The 20,025-nt window shown below is 50.6% G+C and overlaps 1 protein-coding gene across 1 annotated transcript in view; it reads right to left on the bottom strand.

Annotated features, from left to right (window-relative positions):
• The window catches only part of TONSL (tonsoku like, DNA repair protein), a 44,550-nt gene extending 34,742 nt beyond the window's left edge, over positions 1 to 9,808 (bottom strand). The window contains exons 1-6 of the mRNA XM_048482587.1: positions 9,746 to 9,808; positions 7,114 to 7,209; positions 4,938 to 5,080; positions 3,749 to 3,932; positions 1,776 to 1,905; positions 290 to 461 (exon numbers count right to left, since the gene is read on the bottom strand). Coding sequence (XP_048338544.1) covers positions 290 to 461; positions 1,776 to 1,905; positions 3,749 to 3,932; positions 4,938 to 5,080; positions 7,114 to 7,209; positions 9,746 to 9,785 — 765 coding nt within the window. The 5' untranslated portion in view covers positions 9,786 to 9,808. The remainder of the gene's footprint in view (positions 1 to 289; positions 462 to 1,775; positions 1,906 to 3,748; positions 3,933 to 4,937; positions 5,081 to 7,113; positions 7,210 to 9,745) is intronic.
• Between the last annotated feature and the right edge of the window lie 10,217 nt (positions 9,809 to 20,025).

The following is a 20,025-nucleotide window of genomic DNA, read 5'->3' as shown; positions in this document are numbered from 1 at the left end:
ATGATTTTCTCAGCCTGCTGGGACCCGCAGGAACGGCAGGTCTCCGAGCCCATTCTTCTACGGTGAGGCAGCAGAGTTTGAAACAGGAATGGCTGACAGGCTCCACAGTCCGACCAGGTCCGTGTAGTCCACAGGGTGGCCCCATCCCACAACAGGGAAGAGACAGGCGGCACAGAAGCAGATAGGTTTCCTTTCATGAGACATCCACATGCCTCCCAGTTGGGAGATGCTCGAAAGCAGGGTGCACACGGAGTGAACGGGGTGTGTGTGTGTGTGTGTCTCGTCTCACCTGAGCAAGGCTGGCAGAACACTCGCTCTCCATGTACTTCTCCTTCATCTTGCGGGCGCACTCCCGCGCCCTCTCCAGGCAGCGCATGGCCTTGGAATGCCCGCCTTCCCGCAGGTGGATGTTGCCCAGGTTGAAGTAGGCCCGGTAGAGGTCTTCGGACAGGTGGGCCTGCCTAGGCGAGGGAGAAGACGTGGATTCCGCTCACTGGAGAGCCAACCCTGGCTGCGCTCTCTCTCTCTCTCTCTCTCTCTCTCTCTCTCTCTCTCTCTCACACACACACACACACACACACACACACACACACACACTTTGCTCTGGATGGGCCTGCATTTTGCAAAAAAGCCACACACCCCCAGGGAGTGCAAGTACACGGATAGGAAGCAGGACACAGATTTGGCAAAGCATCAGGTGGGAAAGGGAACAGAACTTGCCAGCTCCAGGGAACAGGATACAGGGATTTCATTTTATTTTTTCATTAGGACAGTTATACCCAGTGGTGGGATCCAAAAATTTTAGTAACAGGTTCCCATGGTGGTGGGATTCAAACAGTTGCGTAGCACCAATAGGGCTGGGCGGGGCACAACGGGGGCGTGACCGGGCATCCTGGGGGCGGGGCATTAATAATTTCTCTGATACTGTAAAAAACTCTTACTGTAAAAAAAAGTTCCTAATTTCCAGCTGGTATCTTTCTGTCCGTAATTTAAACTCATTCTAGCAAGTCCTATCGTCTACTGCCAACAGAAACAACTACGTCTCCTCTAATTGACTGCCTGTCAAATACTTAACACTTTCAAATACTTAATTTTGTTTCTAGAAATCAAAACAAGGATACTTTCCTTAAACAAGGAACTTGGCCATATTTCTAAAACATGTTTTTAAAACAGCCCAAGAGGGAGAATGATCCCGTTTTCTACCTTCGCTAACCAGCCACATAGGAAACAACAGGACTTGATGATGTTTGGACCCAATGGAATTTCTAACGGAAAAGCAGACCCGATTAGTAACCCCCTCTCAGCACACACAAATAATTAGCAACCCACTCTCGGGAACTGGTGAGAACCTGCTGGATCCCACCTCTGGTTATACCCCACCTTTCCTCAAGGATCAGCCCCAAATGGCTTTCCAGGGGACCATGCAAGGCTAGCCAAGATCCACACCAGGGGACCCCAACCTTTCTGATCCTGGGGGCACCTCTGGAATTTTGACAGGATGTGGTGGGCACAGCCACAAAACGGCTGGTGCAGCCGACCTTCAACCATGCAGGGAAGATCCTCGTGGTGTGGGGGCAGCTGCTGTCAAAGCAACGCTTTTAAAAACCCGCACAGCCGGTCAGATCTCCAGCGGCCAATCAGAACCCTTGCTGGGCAAAAGCCCTGTCTGGCTCGACACACTTTCTAAGAACACGTGGGTGGGTGGCGCGAAAGGTGGCAGTGAGTGCCACACTGGGAACCTAGGCACTCAGTCCAAGCCCCCGCCCCGCTCTTACTCCGAGATGTAGATGCTCTTCTTGATGTAGTCACTGCACTTGGCCGGGTTCTTCAGGCTGTCATAGACCAGGCCGAGGTTCAGATAGAGCCGTGCTCTCATCTCTCTCACCTCTCGCGGTGGCGCCTCCCCTGGAAAAACAGCCAGCCAGCCACCCGTCAAGCAGCAGAGCCCGAGACAGATGCACTTTAAGTCCTATAAGACCGAACTTCTTTACCACGGTGGACAGATTAACTCAAGAAAGACTCTCTAGAAGACTATCATGTTATTTGGAAAACCTGGTTAGAATACATATCCGAGAAATAGAACAAACACGAAAGTTTAATTTCAGGGAATGATTAGTGGACTTATTAGTATTAATATAGTGGACTTATACTTTTATATTTAGTACATTTAGTACATTTATATTTAGTACATTTATATTTAGTACATTAATATATTTTATACTTAGTACATTTTATATTTCCACATCAACAGCAAATAGGGCAACAATTTCTCATGTTTCAAGCTTGACAATGTTGAAAGTTGCCAAATAACCCCAAATAAGTGCAGAGAAGGGCATCGAGGATGATTGAGGGATTGGAGCACCTTCCCTATGAGGAGAGGCTGCAGCGTTTGGGACTCTTTAGTTTGGAGAGGAGGTGGCTGAGGGGGGATATGATTGAAGTCTACAAAATTATGCATGGGGTAGAAAATGTTGACAGAGAGACATTTTTCTCTCTTTCTCACAATACTAGAACCAGGGGGCATCCATTGAAAATGCTGGGGGGAAGAATTAGGACTAATCAAAGGAAACACTTCTTCACGCAACGTGTGATTGGTGTTTGGAATATGCTGCCACAGGAGGGGGTGATGGCCACTAACCTGGATAGCTTTAAAAGGGGCTTGGACAGATTTATGGAGGAGAAGTCGATCTGTGGCTACCAATCTTGATCCTCCCTGATCTCAGATTGCAGATGCCTTAGCAGACCAGGTGCTCGGGAGCAGCAGGAGCAGCAGAAGGCCATTGCTTTCACCTCCTGCAGGTGAGCTCCCAAAGGCACCTGGTGGGCCACTGCGAGTAACAGAGTGCTGGACTAGATGGACTCCGGTCTGATCCAGCTGGATTGTTCTTATGTTCTAAGACGTGGATGAAATGCAGACAATACAGATCTGCCATTTAAGCTTGCTTTTTGTGTAAACGTCACATATTTAACTGGTTGTGTGGGGTTTTCCGGGCTGTTTGGCCGGGGTCTGGTAGATCATGTTCCTAATGTTTCGCAGGCGACACGTTAGGAACAAGATCTACCAGACCACGGCCACACAGCCCGGAAAACCCAACACAACCAGTTGAATCCAGTCATGAAAGCCTTCCACAATACACTACATATCTAGTTGTAACAGGTTAAGAGGTGAAGTCCAAACTGATTTTTTTAAAAAAAAATCTTTTAGATGTATAGTTTTCAAACCTTGGACAAGCATTTATGACGTACACAGTTTTTCTTCTTTTGTTTTTCTTTTTTCCCCTCTCCTCCTTTGTTTTTGCGTACCTTTACACATGCTGCTCTCATCAATTTACTATTTCTAATTTCTCTCTTTTCTTTCCTCTTTCTTCTTTCTTTCCTCTTTTCTCTCTCTTCCTTTGCTTTTGCGTACCTTTACACATGCTGCTCTCATCAATTTACCATTCCTGCCTAATTTCTCTCTTTTCTTTCCTCTTTTTTCCTCTTTTTCTTCTATCACCTTTTGGGTTGACATGGTTGCACTATTGTTTGTATTTCACTAAACTTCTATTTGATAAAGATTTATAATAATAATAATAAAAACTTCTGGGAAGAAAGAGCCCCACTCCCAGGCCAGGGGGAATGGAATATCCAGGGACACCAACAGTGGCTGCCGCTGCGGGGGTGGGGGGGAGGGGGGCGCTTCTCTGCCTGGGGTATCCCCGCTCAGCCCCCCACCCACCCCCTCACTGCCAGGGAGACTGAGTTGTACCGTCCAGCGTTTCCTCAATGACACTCAGGCTCTTCGCAAAGGCTTCCTCTGCCTCCTGCAGGGCCCCGCTCGAAGGGTCGCTGTCAGCCATGAACATGTACGTGCGGCCCAGCGTGGCCCACGCCCTCTGCTGCTCCACGTGGTTGTGGAGGGACTGCGCCAGCTCCAAGTGGCGACGCTGATGCTGCACAAAGGGAGGGAGAGAGGAGAGTCAAGTCATAGACCACTGCGTTCGGCGGTGGCAGAACTGCTGGTGATCCCTGGCCCCGCGATGATGTGGCTGGCCTCGACTCGGGCCAGGGCCTTTACGGCTCTGGCCCCTGCCTGGTGGAATGCTTTACCTCCAACTATGTGGTCCCTGCAGGACCTAGGTGAGTTCCGCAGGGCCTGCAAGACAGAGCTTTTCCACTGGGCTTTTGGAGGGGCCGGCCACAGTTCTACTGCCCCCCCCACTGAAGCTGCAATGGCAGCTGAGGCTGCCGGCGTCCATCCTTTTCCATCTCGGTTGGGCCTGATTCTCGGATACCATCACAGGCCCTCCCGCTTCCCTCCCTTTCTTTTTAGCCTTTGGATCGGGCGCCGATTTTATGAAACTGCTGCTTAAATTTTAAATGTTAAATTGAAATCCTGATTTTAAACTGGTAATAGGTTAAGGGCTATGTTATATGATTGCTGTCTGAATAACAGCCATGTTGTGAGCCGCCTCGAGCCCTCCGGGGGTGAGGCGGCCTATAAGTCAAATAATAAATAAATAAATAAGTCTGTCCCACGAAGTCTGTCCCACAAGGCGCCTAAAGTGAGCAGGGGACTCTAGGGGTCGGCCCCCTCTGCAGCCTCCACGCAGCCCTGTTTCGCAAGCTTGTGCTCAGCCACTTTTAAACACTTAATAAATCTAATGTATGATGTATAATATTTAGAAATGCATTAGGAAGACAAGGCCTCGTTTCTGCTTAAGTCTTACGTCCACGTTTTAACGTTTCACGCTGCCTTCCAATCAGCTCAGGTATAACTTTCTGACACTCCCCAGAGCAGGAGAATTCTAGAGGTGGGAAGATGTGACCAGAGGGCCCCCTCCATGCGCTCCAGTTGCTTTGATGCTCTTCAAGGTAGCAGTAGGGGGCAGGGATCCTAGCTGGCTCCCAAACCAGCCCTCTTTGCTCCGAGCCCCCACCTCCCTGGGCCCAGATACCTTCAGTGCTGCTTCATAGCTCTCCAGCTCCGCCAGGCGCTCCCCAATTTTCCGGTGGGCCACCGCACAGCCAATGACGTCATCCACACTCTCCAAGAGACGCAGCTCCTGCCGGTGCTCTTCCAGTGCCTCCTGGAAGCGCCCTGGCAAAGGCAGAGGAGAAAACTGTGAGCTCCAGACGTGGGCAGACTCTGTCTATACCAGGGGTCTGCAACCTGCGGCTCTCCAATTGGCCATGCTGACAGGGGCTGATGGGAATTGTAGTTCACGAACATCTGGAGAGCCACAGGTTGCAGACCCCTGGCCTATACCATGATCCCACCAGGGCTAGGCTGTGAAACCTTCACCCACAGAAGAAGAAGAAGAAGAAGAAGAAGAAGAAGAAGAAGAAGAAGAAGGAGAAGGAGAAGGAGAAGGAGAAGGAGGAGAAGGAGAAGAAGAAGAAGAAGAAGGAGAAGAAGAAGGAGAAGAAGGAGGAGGAGGAGGAGGAGGCGGAGGAGGAGGAGTTTGGATTTATATCCCCCCTTTCTCTCCCGCAAGAGACTCAAAGGGGCTTACAACCTCCTTGCCCTTCCCCCCTCACAACAACCACCCTGTGAGGTAGGTGGGGCTGAGAGAGCTCCGAGAAGCTGTGACTAGCCCAAGGTCACCCAGCTGGCGTGTGTGGGAGTGCACAGGCTAATCTGAATTCCCCAGATAAGCCTCCACAGCTTAGGCGGCAGAGCTGGGAATCAAACCCAGTTCCTCCAAATTAGATACACGAGCTCTTAACCTCCTACGCCACTGCTGCTCCAGGAGACTGAAGGGCAGAAATAACAAGAATGCAAAACTCTCCAAGACAAAATACTAGATGGGTCTAAGAGTCACTCCCCTACCTCCTAGCTACACACCCACGCCCCACAACGGGTTTAGCCAGCTGAACTCAAACCAGTGACTACTGAATTTAACTGTCAGTTCAATATAGGGCTCTCTGGATAGTTCTGAAGGCGTCACTATAACTCAGCCTGGTTTTATACAACTGTGAATGAGCATTCAAGCCAGTCAGGAATTTTCCAGCAGATACAGGCAATAAATCTCTGTAGATTTTCAAAACAAACACAAGCACAAGCGGCAGGCCTCGCCAGGGGAAGAGCAGGATTTTTGGGTGGAAAACTTGCCAGCGAGTAAAGGATTAACGTTTCCTTCCTTCCTGACTGCAGTCAGTTCTATTGTGCCTGCTGACATCTTTCCTGGCACCAACCAAGTGTTTTTAGAAAGTGGTTGGGGCCGGCAGAGCTTCTGATCCGAAAGATTCTGCCAGACGACTGATTCTTAGCCAGCTCAACGTGTGCATTTGTGTGAAAATATTTTTAAACATTTTTTTTAATACTTGTGAAATGAAGCCTGTACCTGAGATGCTAAAGGGTTATGTCACTCCCCCAACACTGTGCCTCCTGTGGTTGCGCCCATCGTCTTGTGCCAGAATTCCCTGCCTTGGGGTCACGTGTTCCATTACTGGGCCTGGCAGTCTTGGCTATTAGGGCCTCCTGTTCTCAACCCCCACCCAGCCAGCCATGGGTATCGGAAGAGGAGGAGGAGGAGGAGGAGGAGGAGGAGGAGGAGGAGGAGGAGGAGAAGAAGAAGAAGAAGAAGAAGAAGAAGAAGAGGAGGAGGAGGAGGAGGAGGAGGAGGAGTTGTTTGGATTTATATCCCCCCTTTCTCTCCTGCAGGAGACTCAAAGGGGCTTACAATCTCCTTGCCCTTCCCCTCAATGGCTAATAAACACCCTGTGAGGTGGGTGGGGCTGAGAGAGCTCCGAGAAGCTGTGACTAGCCCGAGGTCACCCAGCTGGCATGTGTGGGAGGGCACAGGCTAATCTGAATTGCCCAGATAAGCCTCCACAGCTCTGGCGGCAGAGCAGGGAATCAAACCCGGTTCCTCCAGATTAGATACACGAGCTCTTAACCTCCTACGCCACTGCTGCTCCTCCACCAAAAACCCACCAAAAACCAACAGCAGTGGGAAGGAGACCCATGGTGGCACTGAGAAGTCGCAGTCCTGTGCTGGGGTTGGAACCCCTGGCTAGCCACTGAGGTGGAGAGACTGTCGCCATAGGAACAACTTCAAAGGGTCTTCGTGGCACAGCAGCCCCTACAAAAGGGGCTCCAGGCCTTCCCACTGCCCGACAAACACTCACCACGGCGAGCCAAGATCTCGCCCAGCTGGTTGCAGACGGCAGCTTCTTCTTGGAGGTTGCCCTTCCTCTGGGCTTTCTCCTTGGCCTTCTGGAGCTCTGGAGGAGAAGGAATGTCCCCAGGGACAGAAGAAACATAAAGCAGATTTATAGAACTGCCCTGTCCAGAACAAACAGCCTGGATCTCTTCCAGACCGGCTCAGCCTATGGGGACCAATGGGGGTCTACAGAGAGCACCAGGAAAACCAGGAGTCCAAGATCCAAGCATTTCCTGCCCCCATTGTAAAGCACCTCTACAGGGCAGAAAAACTTCTACTCTCAAGCAAGCAAGGCAACCCGTTGGGTCTTGATTCTGGGGTCGGAAACAGACCCTGCGGTTTCCAGGATAAAATTGGGGATCCGAGCATCTTTATCAGTTTCTGGTGCATGGGCCAACTGGGTCATGCTGAAAGCAACTGATGGGAATTGTAGTTCCTGAACATCTGGAGAGCCGCAGGTTCCCTACCCCTGCCCTAGGTCAATGATGGTGAATGAGGTAGGAGAGAGCTAAAAATCCCCTTAAACAGCAAATGCAAAAGGGACAAACTTTCAGGGACCCTTCAGAGCAGTGGTGGCGAACCTTTTCGAGACTGAGTGCCCAAACTGCAACCCAAAACCCATTTATTTATCACAAAGGGCCAACATGGCAATTTAACATCAATAACTTGAGGGTTTCTAGTATACAGAAAAAAGCAGAGTTGGCTCCTCGGTACGCATGCGTTACTCGGGAGTAAACTTTGTGGTAGTCGGTGACTTTGCTTTGAAGCAACTGTGAAACGCTTCAAATGGGTGAATCTCGACCCTAGGAGGGTTTTACTCCAGGAAGCAGTAAAACCCCTTATTGCCAGCAAACTCGAGCTTTTACTTCCCAGGTAAAGGATCACGCTTTCGTTCTTTGCATGAAAATCAGTGGGGTTTAACAGCGCTTAACAGGGTTAGCTACACTGCTTCCCCAAAACGGTCTTAGGTTTAAGGCTAATAATCTCCCTGAAATAATTACATTATTATCACATGACGAACTCTGTGCACGAGTGCCCACAGAGAGGGCTCTGAGTGCCACCTCTGGCACCTGTGCCATAGGTTCGCCACCACTGCTTTGGGGTCATCAAAAGGAAGGATGAACTGAAGAAATGTTTGTGGGAGTGTAGGGCTGGGCAAAAGACAGGAAGGTAGGGAGACTCTCTGGGTGCTGTAAGAAAACAGCAAACAGGTGAGGTAAGGTGGTAGGAACGGGGAAAGTGGTGCAGGTGGACGGTGTGTGTCTGTGGGTGCACACACGTGCCATCAAGGCACAGCAGATTTATGGTAACTCTGTTGGGATTTCAAGGCAAGAGATGTTGGAAGAAAGATTGCCCTCTCCTGCCTCTGTGTGGGCTGAGAGAGTGTTTGGAGAGAACCAGGACTGGCGGCAGGTTTTGGGTGGAGGAGTGGGGCACTGTACCCGGTTCTCCAGATTAGAGTCACCTGCCCTGAACCACCACATCATGCTGGGTGTACGATAGGGGGTGGCAAAGGGAAAGGAGGGCAGCCAAGCCGGACAGGGCGGAAGGAGGGTCCCAGTGAGAAACTGCCCTGCGCACTGGCTATATACTTGACCATCTGCCTACCCCCTCCCTCCCAGGGTTTGATGCCAGACGCCTTTTATTATTATTCATTTTTTGTAGGTTACTGCTGCTATAGTTTTAAGGTTTTGTATTGTTTTTAATTGGGGCTATTCGATTTGTTTTACTGTCTTGTCATTTGCTGTTGTACACCGCCCTTCAGGGATAGGGCGGTTTATCAAATCGAATAAATAATAACAACAACAACAACAGCCCCCCCCCCCCCACACACACACAAATCTGCCCACAGAAGACAGGATGCCACCAGCCACTGGCCTGGACACCTTTCCAAAGCAATCAGACTAGCTGATCAATGGAAACCAGGTGGAGCCTGCATGTGCAGAGGCAGTGAGACGTTAAAGCAAAACACCAAAGAGCAGGGGTGGTTTGCCTTCAAACCCTGTAAAATGGCCACGCCAGGAAAGAAGATCTGCTTCTCTGGGCCTGATTCTCCTACATAGGCAGGAAAAGCCTCTCGACAGCCAAGAGCCAGGACAGTTGGATAGAGCCTCTGTGTTCAGAGGCAGTCTACCTTTTGGTCCTAGGGACACACATAAAGGGGGCTATGCTGAGGGGGACCTGTGTGGAGACGGGGCTGAAATAGGTGCAGGCTCCGCTGGCTCGCCCATGGGGCAGGGTTGCCAACCGACTCTGGATGCAGAAATGCTGGGGGTGGGTGGAGCCAGGGGAAGGAAGGATCCAGCAGTGGGATGCAACACTATAGACGGGGCCCCATCCTCCCACTATCTGGTTCTGGAGATCGGTCGTCATTCCGGGAGATCTCCAGCCGCCACCTGGAGGCTGGCAACTCCACGTCTGACCCGCTCCTCGTGACGCTGAAGCCTCGCAACAGCCTCGTGGAGCCTCCATGTGCAGAGGCAGTCTACCGTCTCCCCGATCCCGCCTGGGCGCTCCACTGCCGGCTCCTCCCACCCGTTTCCCCGGAGCGGCTCAGACGATTCCGCCATGAACGGCTCCGGCGATCGGCCACTCACGGCGCGTCTCCCGGTCCCGCGCGTCGCCCCTCGACGCCATCGCCGCCGCCGCCCCGGTTCCCCTTCGCGCCTCAGCGCTGAACAGCCGCGCTCACGCCCCCGCCGATACGATCCGGCGCCCTGATTGGCCGCCCGCAACGCGCGGGGCTCCTATTGGCCGGCCTTTCGCCCAATCGCGTGCGGCGCCCGCTCCGAGGAAGACTGCGTCTGCACATGCGCGAATCCCGCTTGGGAAAAAAAGAGGCGGAGAGCAGATTGAGCTTTGTCACGTGCTAGGCATTCCAGACTGCGCAGGCGCGCTGAGTGGCTGCGTGCTTTAGTGGAATAGGAAGGGTGTTGCGGGAGCATCTCCGTTAACTTTAAATCATAGGTGTCAAACTCGCGGCCCTCCAGATGTTATGGACTACAGTTCCCAGCATCCCCTGCCAGCATGATGCATAACATCTGGAGGGCCGCGAGTTTGACACCTGTGCTTTAAATCATAATTGGAGGCGCAGGACAGACTGCAGGTAGAAAGCCAGCGCCTCAGGCAGCAGCAGCAACCATAAGGGCCACGGCTGTCTCCCTGCTGCGGTCTCTCTCTGATACCAGGAAGGCCCCATCTGCAGCAATCCAAGGGTGGCTCTGGCTGCGGCAGGCGGCCCTCTGCAGAGAGCACAGCCCGGTGTCCCAGATGGGCCCCTCTCGCCAGGAGGAACACGGGACTCGCAGTGCCCCAGAAGGGTGGGTGTTGGGACCTGACCTGCTGCCCCGGGCTCTTCACCCCCAAATCCGCACTGCGGTTTGCAACAGGAGCTCAGAGCCTTTGGTTGGGGCAGGCAGAACTCAGCTGGGAATCTCAGAACCGACCCCGAGAACTGGAAGGGGCCACCAGGCTGTCTAGTTCCACCTAACAGCGGTGGCTCACGCCCTGGGGTACCTGCACCCCCAATGGCTGAGCCACAGCATTTGGGAGCAAGCAAAAAAATAAATCGCATAATGGTTTTGCTAATATCGGGGTGCAATTTTAGGGAAATGGGTTGCCAAGGGGTACGCAGGTGAAAAAAGGTTGGGGACCACAGTCCTACAGCATCCCTGACCCGTGTTCCTCAATCTGCTGTGTAAAGGGGAGCTCACCCCTACCCGAGGTGGCCGATTCCACTTTTGCACAATTCCCACTATAAGGGGGGGGGGGGGCGGGGTCCTAATATCATGCCAGCCTGTTCATAATTTTTCCCCCTTATTGCAAGTCCTGCTCTGCTGCCAACAGGAACAGGGGATAGAACTCGCTAGGCCAGTGATGGTGAACCTTTTCGAGGCCAAGTGCCCAAATTGCAACCCAAAACCCACTTATTTATCGCGAAGTGCCAACACGGCAACTTAACCTGAACACTGAGGTTTTAGTTTAGAAAAAATGGTTAGCTCCAAGGCGTGCGTTACTCAGGAGTAAGCTTGGTGGCTTTGCTTTGTAGTCAGTGGCTTTGCTTTGAAGCAACCGTGCAACTCTTCCAACGGGTGTATCACGACCCTAGGAAGGTTTACTCAGAAGCAAGCCCTATTGCCGAGCTTACTCCCAGGTAAAGGGTTGCGCTTTAGTTCTTTGCATGAAAATCAGTGGGGTTTAACAGCGCTTAACAGGGTTACCTACACTGCTTCCCCAAAATTAGGACTTAGGTTTAATGCTAATAATCAAGCCCAGCGACCCAGGCCAGCCTAGATGTGTGTGTGGGGGACTCTGTTTGTGCGTGCCCACAGAGAGGGCTCTGAGTGCCACCTCTGGCACCCGTGCCATAGGTTCGCCATCACTGCGCTAGGCTCTTGGATCTTGATTTTCATTATTTGACTCTTGCAGCCAAGACACCCTGCTCCCCGACTACATTATTAATCCCATGCGAGCGTGGAATTATGGCAGCATATCTTCGTCTGCTGATTAATCCCACCCAGAGGAGAGCCTTGGTTACTGCAAGATGTAATGTGCTGCCATCAGCTCTCCTGGAGGGAAGATTTAAGAATATAGAACGTTCTAAAAGGGTTTGTTCTTGTGATCTGGTTACAGTTGAAACACTTGACCATTCTCTGTTTGTATGCCCTAAATATGGTCAGATACGCATGAAGTATATGAATTCTATTTTCTTGCAATGTTCTCAGTGGCAAGAGTGTTACAAGATACCCAACCTCCTGAACAGCTCTGATGTGCTCTTTTGCGAGACTGTTGCAAATTTTATACTGGAAATTAGTAATTTTAACTGTGTTTTTTTATCTTGTTTTGCGTTAGAATATTGTCCTGTTTTGGATGCCAATAAACGCTTTGTTGTTGTTGTGGATAGGACTCGCCATAATGATGGTTTGGTCACATGTTCTCAGCCTAACCTACTTCACGGGCTTGTTGTGAGGATAAGCTTGGATTCTATGGTTCCTACTGAAAGAGATGGATTGGTGGTGGGAGGAATTATGGCGAGCTGGAGAGAATGCACAGACCAGCTCCTGCTTCTGATTCCAAACGACCAAAACATGTCTTCCTCTCCTGGTGCATGATGCTGCTCTGGAACTCACAGCCACCAGGTTCAGTGCTTTCAAGAAGAGTTCACCGAGACAAGTTTGATTATTTGTTTTGGGGTACTAATGAGGGCATCTCTTAGAGGGGCTTTCAGGAAAGCAGGCAGTCATTCTCATCAGCCAAACAAGGGAGATGACAAGAGGAGGAGGAGGAGGAGTTTGGATTTATATCCCCCCTTTCTCTCCTGTAGGAGACTCAAAGGGGCTGACAATCTCCTTGCCCTTCCCCCCTCACAACAAACACCCTGGGAGGTAGGTGGGGCTGAGAGAGCTCCGAGAAGCTGTGACTAGCCCAAGGTCACCCAGCTGGCGTGTGTGGGAGTGCACGGGCTAATCTGAATTCCCCAGATAAGCCTCCACAGCTCAGGCGGCAGAGCTGGGAATCAAACCCGGTTCCTCCAGATTAGATACACGAGCTCTTAACCTCCTACGCCACTGCTGCTCCTTTTCAGGCACGGCTTTATTAGAACTGCGGGGCAGAAACGGTCTAAATAAAATTGTGAGAAGAGATCCTGCAGGGCCTTTTGAGGTGACAGCGTGCCCTCTTTACGGCAAAGTCTCAGCAGCGGTGAGTGTGTGTGTGTGTGAGGAAGCAGCAGCGCTTTTATTGTCAGCATTTCCGACCCTTTAAAAATCCCACTGACAAGCCTTTCTGCCTCTGCCAATTAGCTGGCTGCTGTTACAGCTCCCTCCACTGAAACTCAAGGCTACCATTAGTGACCCAGCCAGCCCCACACTGCGTGCTCTCTGGCAGCTGTTCCTCCAGGGGACAAGTGTTTTCACACATCATTGGACAACGGTGCACTAAAGCAGTCGTTGGCGACTAGATTTTCATGCCTGTGAAACAGGAGAACCCTGTTTCATTCCTACATCTACCCTAAAGGTGGGCATCAAGAACTTGCCTGCTTCAAAGTGACAGCTTCAGGCAAAGAATGTCAGTTTCTGTGGGATGACCGACAAAAGAACAGAGTTAGCTCTGTTGCTCTCTAGCTAGATCCCCAAAGATATGTAACGGCTTTTGTTTTAGCCACAGCCACCGAATCAATACGACAAAGGGCGGTTTTCCGCTGGCGAAAGAGGCTTTCTTTGATCACAAAAAACCCAAGCTATGCCAGGCATCGTGGAATCTGTTGTGTACAAAAGCCACGTATGGCAGTAGCTATAACAGGGAGAAGGAACCTGGACAAGGCTGCAGAAAAGTCTGGCTGGGGTCAACCCACGGTTTGGGCACAACGCCAGGCTATTTGGGCTGCATTTCAAGTTTTTTCGACCACGCTTACGCTCAAGAGGGTGTGGCAATTTCTGCCCATGTCCCACTCCCTATCACACCTCATTGAGCATCCCCCCCCTCCCCAATTTGGTTGCTGGAGGTCTGCAGCACACCCTCCAGAACTGCCGAGACTCACGTTCCTCTTAAATGCCTTTATGCTTAATGTGGTACTGTGTTCAGTTCTGGTCGCCACACCCACTTTCTAAAATACTTGGTTGGCACCAGGAAAGGTGTCAGTGGGCACAATAGAACTGACTGCAAAACTGCAAAGATTGTCATGCCCTTATATAAAGCCGTGGTGCGACCGCACTTGGAGTCCTGTGTTCAGTTCTGGTCGCCACATCTCAAAAGGATATCGAAGAGATAGACAAAGTGCAGAGAAGGGCAACGAGGATGATTGAGGGACTGGAGCACCTTCCTTGTGAGGAGAGGCTGCAGCGTTTGGGACTCTTTAGTTTGGAGAGGAGGCGGCTGAGGGGGGATAGGATTGAAGTCTATAAAATTATGCATGGGGTAGAAAATGTGGACAGAGAGACATTTTTCTCTCTTTCTCACAATACTAGAACCAGGGGCATCCATTGAAAATGCTGGGGGAAGAATTAGGACTAATAAAAGGAAACACTTCTTCACACAACGTGTGATTGGTGTTTGGAATATGCTGCCACAGGAGGTGGTGATGGCCACTCACCTGGATGGCTTTAAAAGGGGCTTGGACAGATTTATGGAGGAGAAGTCAATCTCTGGCTACCAATCTTGATCCTCTTTGATCTGAGATTGCAAATGCCTTAACAGTCCAGGTGCTCAGGAGCAACAGCCGCATGAAGGCCATTGCTTTCACATCCTGCAGGTGAGCTCCCAAAGGCACCTGGTGGGCCACTGCAAGTAGCAGAGAGCTGGACTAGATGGACTCTGGTCTGATCCAGCTGGCTTGTTCTTATGTTCTCATGAGCGCATGCAAAGAACCAGCATGGCCTCTCCTCCAAAAGGGTGACAATGCTCCTGTCCCAAGATAAGGGACAGGAACAAGTGGAAGTGTGAAAAGAGATAGTCCAGTCCCAACTAGGTCATTTTCATGCATACACCCCCCCTCTTCTTTTACTGACAACCATGCAAAATATCTTGCCTGCCTCAGCTACTCCTCAATTTCCAAGCCCAGCAAGTGCCTTTACAATGCAGTCAAGAGCTTCAGTTTTATGACCCGTTTCAGCCCCGAAGCTGTTGTAATACGTCAATAAACCACCTGACTGCCCCAAACCAGCACATTTCTTGCTTCTCTCTGCTCTGGACGGCTGCATGGAAGCCAGAAGCTACTTCCAGAAAAGCCACCTCGGGAACAAAACAAAACAAAACAAGTTAATTTTCCAAACCAATTTTCTCACACCTTCACCCATGAGAGGGGATGCGCGGGTAGCAACCTCTCCTGCTGATTTTAAATGCGGTGGTGCTTTACTTCCTCTCTCTACCCTCATATTTGCACAAGGGAGGGGTTTGTCCCGTTTTGCCTTTGCTAGCTCCTGGCTCAGCAGCCTGTGTTCTTTTCCACGCTCATTTTAAATCTCTGCTCTCCAAACGTGCTGCTGGATGCGTCACTTATATTTATTATTAGTATTTTTTTTTATTGTATTTTATTGTATTGTATTTATAGGAATTTAGCTTTTACTGTTTTATCGCTGCTTTTAAAGAGTTAGCCATTTTATGTTACTTTATGTTTATTGTTGTAAACTGCCCGGAGCCCCTCGGGGATAGAGGCGGTATAAAATCTAATAAATAAATAAATAAAATGCTTCAGGCTAGTAGCTAAGTCTCCAACGTAATTCAACCTACCAGGGGTCTCCCAGGGGACCATGTGGAAAGAAGGAATGCCTGCAGTCAGACTCAGTTTACAGCCCCTTAAAGCTGCATCTTTACCCTTTTAAACTGCTCCGCAACTCCAGGTGAAAAGGGACTTAGGTGACACTCCTGCTTTTCTGGCTAGTGCGGGGAAGAGAAAGAGAGCAGGGCTCAAGAGGTGGAACGTCACCTTACAGCACATGGAAGGTCCTAGGTCAGTGATGGCGTAACCTTTTGGAGAGACCGAGTGCCCAAACTGCAAACCCAAAACCCACTTATATAGTTAGCCAAAGTGCCAACATCGGTCCAATTTAATGCCTGAATAACTGAGGTTTTCAGTTTAGAAAAAAGCGGTTGGCTCGAGGTGTCGTTACTCAGGAGTAAGCTTGGTGGTAGTCGGTGACCTTTGCTTTGGAAGCAACCATGCAAACTCTTCCAACGGGTGAATCCACCTAACCCTAGGAGGGTTTACTCAGAAGCGAGCCCCATTGCCAGCAACTGAGCTTACTCTCCCCAGGTAAAGGATCGCGCTTCTTAGCATGAAAATCAGTGGGGTTTAACGAAGGCAGCTTAACAGGGTTAGCTACACTGCTGCTCCCCAAAACTAGGGTCTTAGGGTTTAATGCTAATAATGTCGAGCCCAGCAGCCCAGGCCAGCTCTAGATGTGTATTATTGTGTGGGGAGGCACTCTGTTTGCGACGTGCCTGGCACAGAGAGGGCTCTCAGTGCCACCTCTGGCACCCGTGCCATAGGTTCGCCCATCACTGTCTCTAGGTTCCGTCCCCACTTAAAGGGGCCAGACAGTAGGGGATGGGGAAAGATCTTTGCCACGAGACCCTGGAGAGGCGCTGCCTCGTCTTGAGGTAGGCAAGGCTGACCCTGATGGATTGGACACAGTCTCAAAGTCAGGCAGCTTCACATGTAGGAAGGCCAGCGGAAGGGAGCGCAGCGCTGGAAGGCCCCGGGTTTCAATCCCGGACAGAATCTCAAGTTTAAATGGCCCAGGTAGCCGGTGAAGGGAAAGACCTTTGCATGAAACCCTGGAGAGAAGCGGCCAGTCAGAGTAGACAATACCGACCTTGACGGGACCAGCGAGTGCGAGGAGGAGGCTGAGGCTCAATAGAGGAGTTGAGACATCCCCAGTTCAATCCCCTGGCATCTCCAGTTAAGGACAAGGTGAGTAGAGCTGCAAGATACTACAAGGCATTGGAACTTTACAACTGCTTTAAGATGACCTTTCACTCCAGGGCCAGGGACTGCAGGTGGATATCATCTGGGGAATGTATCCAAAGCGACTCCCACTTTCAGGTGTGGGGTGCCACAGGGGAGCCATCCCCTTTCCCCGGATGTTATTGGAACTTCTTCATGTGACCAGCTGAGTACGGAGTTACAGTTTACAGTGCCAACAGCATGCTGATGACACCCAACTCATCCTTTTCAATGGAGGGCCAACTGGATTCCACCTCCTGATATGCTCTCCATTGTTGTTTAGATTGGGGTCTGCAACCTCGCGGCTCTCCAGATGTTCATGTGGACCTTTGCTATCTCCATTGTTACTCCAATGCTATAGACTTCATTGTTACTCATAACTCTACTCAGATGATCTCACCTATTAACCTGGCTGTTTTCTTTTTTACTCACAGACAATGTTTCTTCACCCCCCCTGGGCGCTCCAACAGGTATATGTACTCCACTTGCTTTCCCAACATCAGATCCTCTGAAGATGCCAGCCACAGATGCAGGCGAAACGTCAGGAGAGAATGCTGCTAGAACACGGCCAGACAGCCCGGAAACCACACAGCACCCAAGCCCAGACAGTGTTTTTCCACCTTCGCCAGGCTAGGCAGTGGGCCCCCCCTCTCTCTCTCCCAATCTGACCTCGCTGCAGTCATCCATGTCACAGTCACCTCCAGGCTAGATCACTGCAACTCACTCTACGCTGGACTACCATTGTCACTGATCCGGAAATTAAAACTTGTTCAAAATGCAGTCGCAAGGCTACTTACAAGAACAGCCAGCAGAGACCATATAACACCGGTCCTGGAATATCTACACTGGCTGCCTGTCAAGTACCGGATCATCTTCAAAGTTCTGGTGTTAACCTATAAGACCATAACGAGCCTTGTGTCCACATACTTGCAGGACCGCATCTCCCAACATCACTCTCAGAGACCTCTCTGCTCGGCGGAGGGGAATCTACTGGTGGCCCCAGGCCCGAGGGATACCTGGCTGGCTGTAACAAGGGCCAGGGCCTTTACAGCCCAGGCCCCAACCTGGTGGAACAGGCTGCCGTGTAACATCAGGGCCCTGCAAAATCTGATTGAATTCTGCAAGGCCTAAAAAACGGAGCTGTTCCGCCAGGCCTCTCTATCAAGCCAGCCGGATGTTTCCCGATTACAATATCTCCCCTAAGCCTCCCGTGGGAGAAACAACATGTCTCTCCATTTGGGATTTTTAGCTAGATTGTTTTAAATGGTTGTATGATTGGTTCTGGTGGGCTTTCTGGGCTGTGTGGCCGTGGTCTGGCGGGTCTTGTTCGTAACGTTTCGCCTGCATCTGTGGCTGGCATCTTCAGAGGTGTCTCACGGAGAAAAGTCTGTTTCACACTGGGTCTAGTGAGAAGGGAGGGCTCTTCTGTCAGGAAAGAAAAATAAATATGGTGTGCATCTTGTGCGCAGATCATGGTAATCTAAATGACAGCACCTGTCATCCAAAGTCAGTTGGTAACACCTGATGCAACTGAACCAAACCAGTTTGATCCAGTACAGTGACCTTCACAGTGATTGGTCAGTGATAGTATATAGACAGAGCACATTCATTGTACAGTGTCCATTAGGGTTTCTTAGTTTCTGCGAGGCATTCTGCCGGATTGTTCATTTGTTTCACTTTATATAACCTGCACCAACAAGTAAAAACCTTCTTTGAAGTTCAACTGCTGTGTGGTGTGGAGTTGTTCTTGTGCCGTGCCAAGCCGTCTACAGCTGCGCTTATCTTATCTTATCTTATCTATCTATTTATTTAATTTATACTTTAGGCTTCTATACCGCCCCGTCCCCGAAGGGCTCTGGGCGGTGTACAGCATATAATAAATACAGTCATAAAACCAGTATAATCGACTAAAACTTATAAAAGCAGCGAGACTAAACAGTAGCATTCAGTACAAGCATAAATATACACATAGGTGGCGCCCGATAACCTAATATCAAATTCTTCTCCTAAGGGAGGAACGGCAGGTCTCGCACAGATGGACAGGAGCCAAGCTAAGGGGCACTATCCCCGGCGGGTCCCTCCAAAGCCCGGGGGGAACAGCTCCACTCTTGCAGGCCCATGCCCAGACTCACCAAGGTCCCGCAGGGCCCGAACAGCTGGTGGAAGAGCGTTCCACCAGGCCGGGGCCAGGGCTGTAAAGGCCCTGGCCCGTGCAGGGAGGCCAGTCATGACTATCATCGAGGGGCCGGGGACCACTAGTAAATTGGCCTCTGCTGAACGAAGAGGCCGTGTGAAGAGATTTATATGGGGAATGCTTGGTCACCGAGAATGCGATCTTACTCTCATTAGCAGCACCTTTCCGCTGATAAGCCGCCTACTCTGTCATCTTCTTTCTTTCCTTCTTCTGGGGGAGCAGACCTCTTGCCTGAGCTGTGAAGGGCGCAGCCATTTTTGGACCATGTGCTCAGCCAGGTAATGTGAACTGTCTGTGGAACGTGAACTTCCCTTTTCACTAGACAAGAGTGTGAAATAGACTTTTCTCTGTGAGACACCTCTGAAGAGGCCAGCCACAGATGCAGGCGAAACGTTAGGAACAAGATCCACCAGACCACGGCCACACAGCCCGGAAATCCCACCACAACCAGTTGAATCCGGCCGCGAAAGCCTTCGACAATAGGCTGTATGATTATTTTTATTGATTGTCATTTATAGGACTTTTATGTGTGATTTTAGGCTTTATGTCATTGTGAGCCACCCTGAGTCCTTTGGAGGTAGGGTGGGGTATGAATATAAAAATAAATAAAGTTTGTAGTTTGTGAGCTGTTTTAAAAGGGGCTTGGATAGATTTATGGAGGAGAAGTCGATCTATGGCTACCAATCTTGATCCTCTTTGATCTGAGATTGCAACTGCCTTAACAGCCCAGGTGCTCGGGAGCAGCAGCAGCAGCAGGCCATTGCTTTCACCTCCTGCATGTGAGCTCCCAAAGGCACCTGGTGGGCCACAGCGAGTAGCAGAGAGCTGGACTAGATGGACTCTGGTCTGATCCAGCTGACTTGTTCTTATGTTCTTATGAGTGCTCACTCGGAAGAAAAAATGAGGTACAAATGCTTGAGAAAAGCTTGGATGTATACCCCCCTTCCTCTCCTGTAAGAAGTCTCAAAGCGGATTATAAACTCCTTCCCTTCCTCTCCCCACAACAGACACCTTGTGAAGTACGTGGGGCTGAGAAAGTTCTGAGAGAACCGTGACTGGCCCAAGGTCACCCAGCAAACTTCATGCGGAGGAGTGGGGAAACAAACCCAGTTAACCAGATGAGACTCCACCCCTCTTAACCACGGCACCCACGCTCGAGTGGAAGGCCCTCTCCCTGCCCCACCCCAGTCTGGGTCTCCTCCTGAGGCTGGGCTTGCTGGACTCCCAGGTAGCAAAAGCGG

This window comes from Sphaerodactylus townsendi, unplaced genomic scaffold (assembly GCF_021028975.2).
Source record: "Sphaerodactylus townsendi isolate TG3544 unplaced genomic scaffold, MPM_Stown_v2.3 scaffold_19, whole genome shotgun sequence".
In the NCBI taxonomy this organism is placed as follows: domain Eukaryota; kingdom Metazoa; phylum Chordata; class Lepidosauria; order Squamata; family Sphaerodactylidae; genus Sphaerodactylus; species Sphaerodactylus townsendi.
The sequence above is the reverse complement of the archived record's forward strand: the minus strand, read 5'-3'. Positions and strand labels throughout refer to the sequence as shown.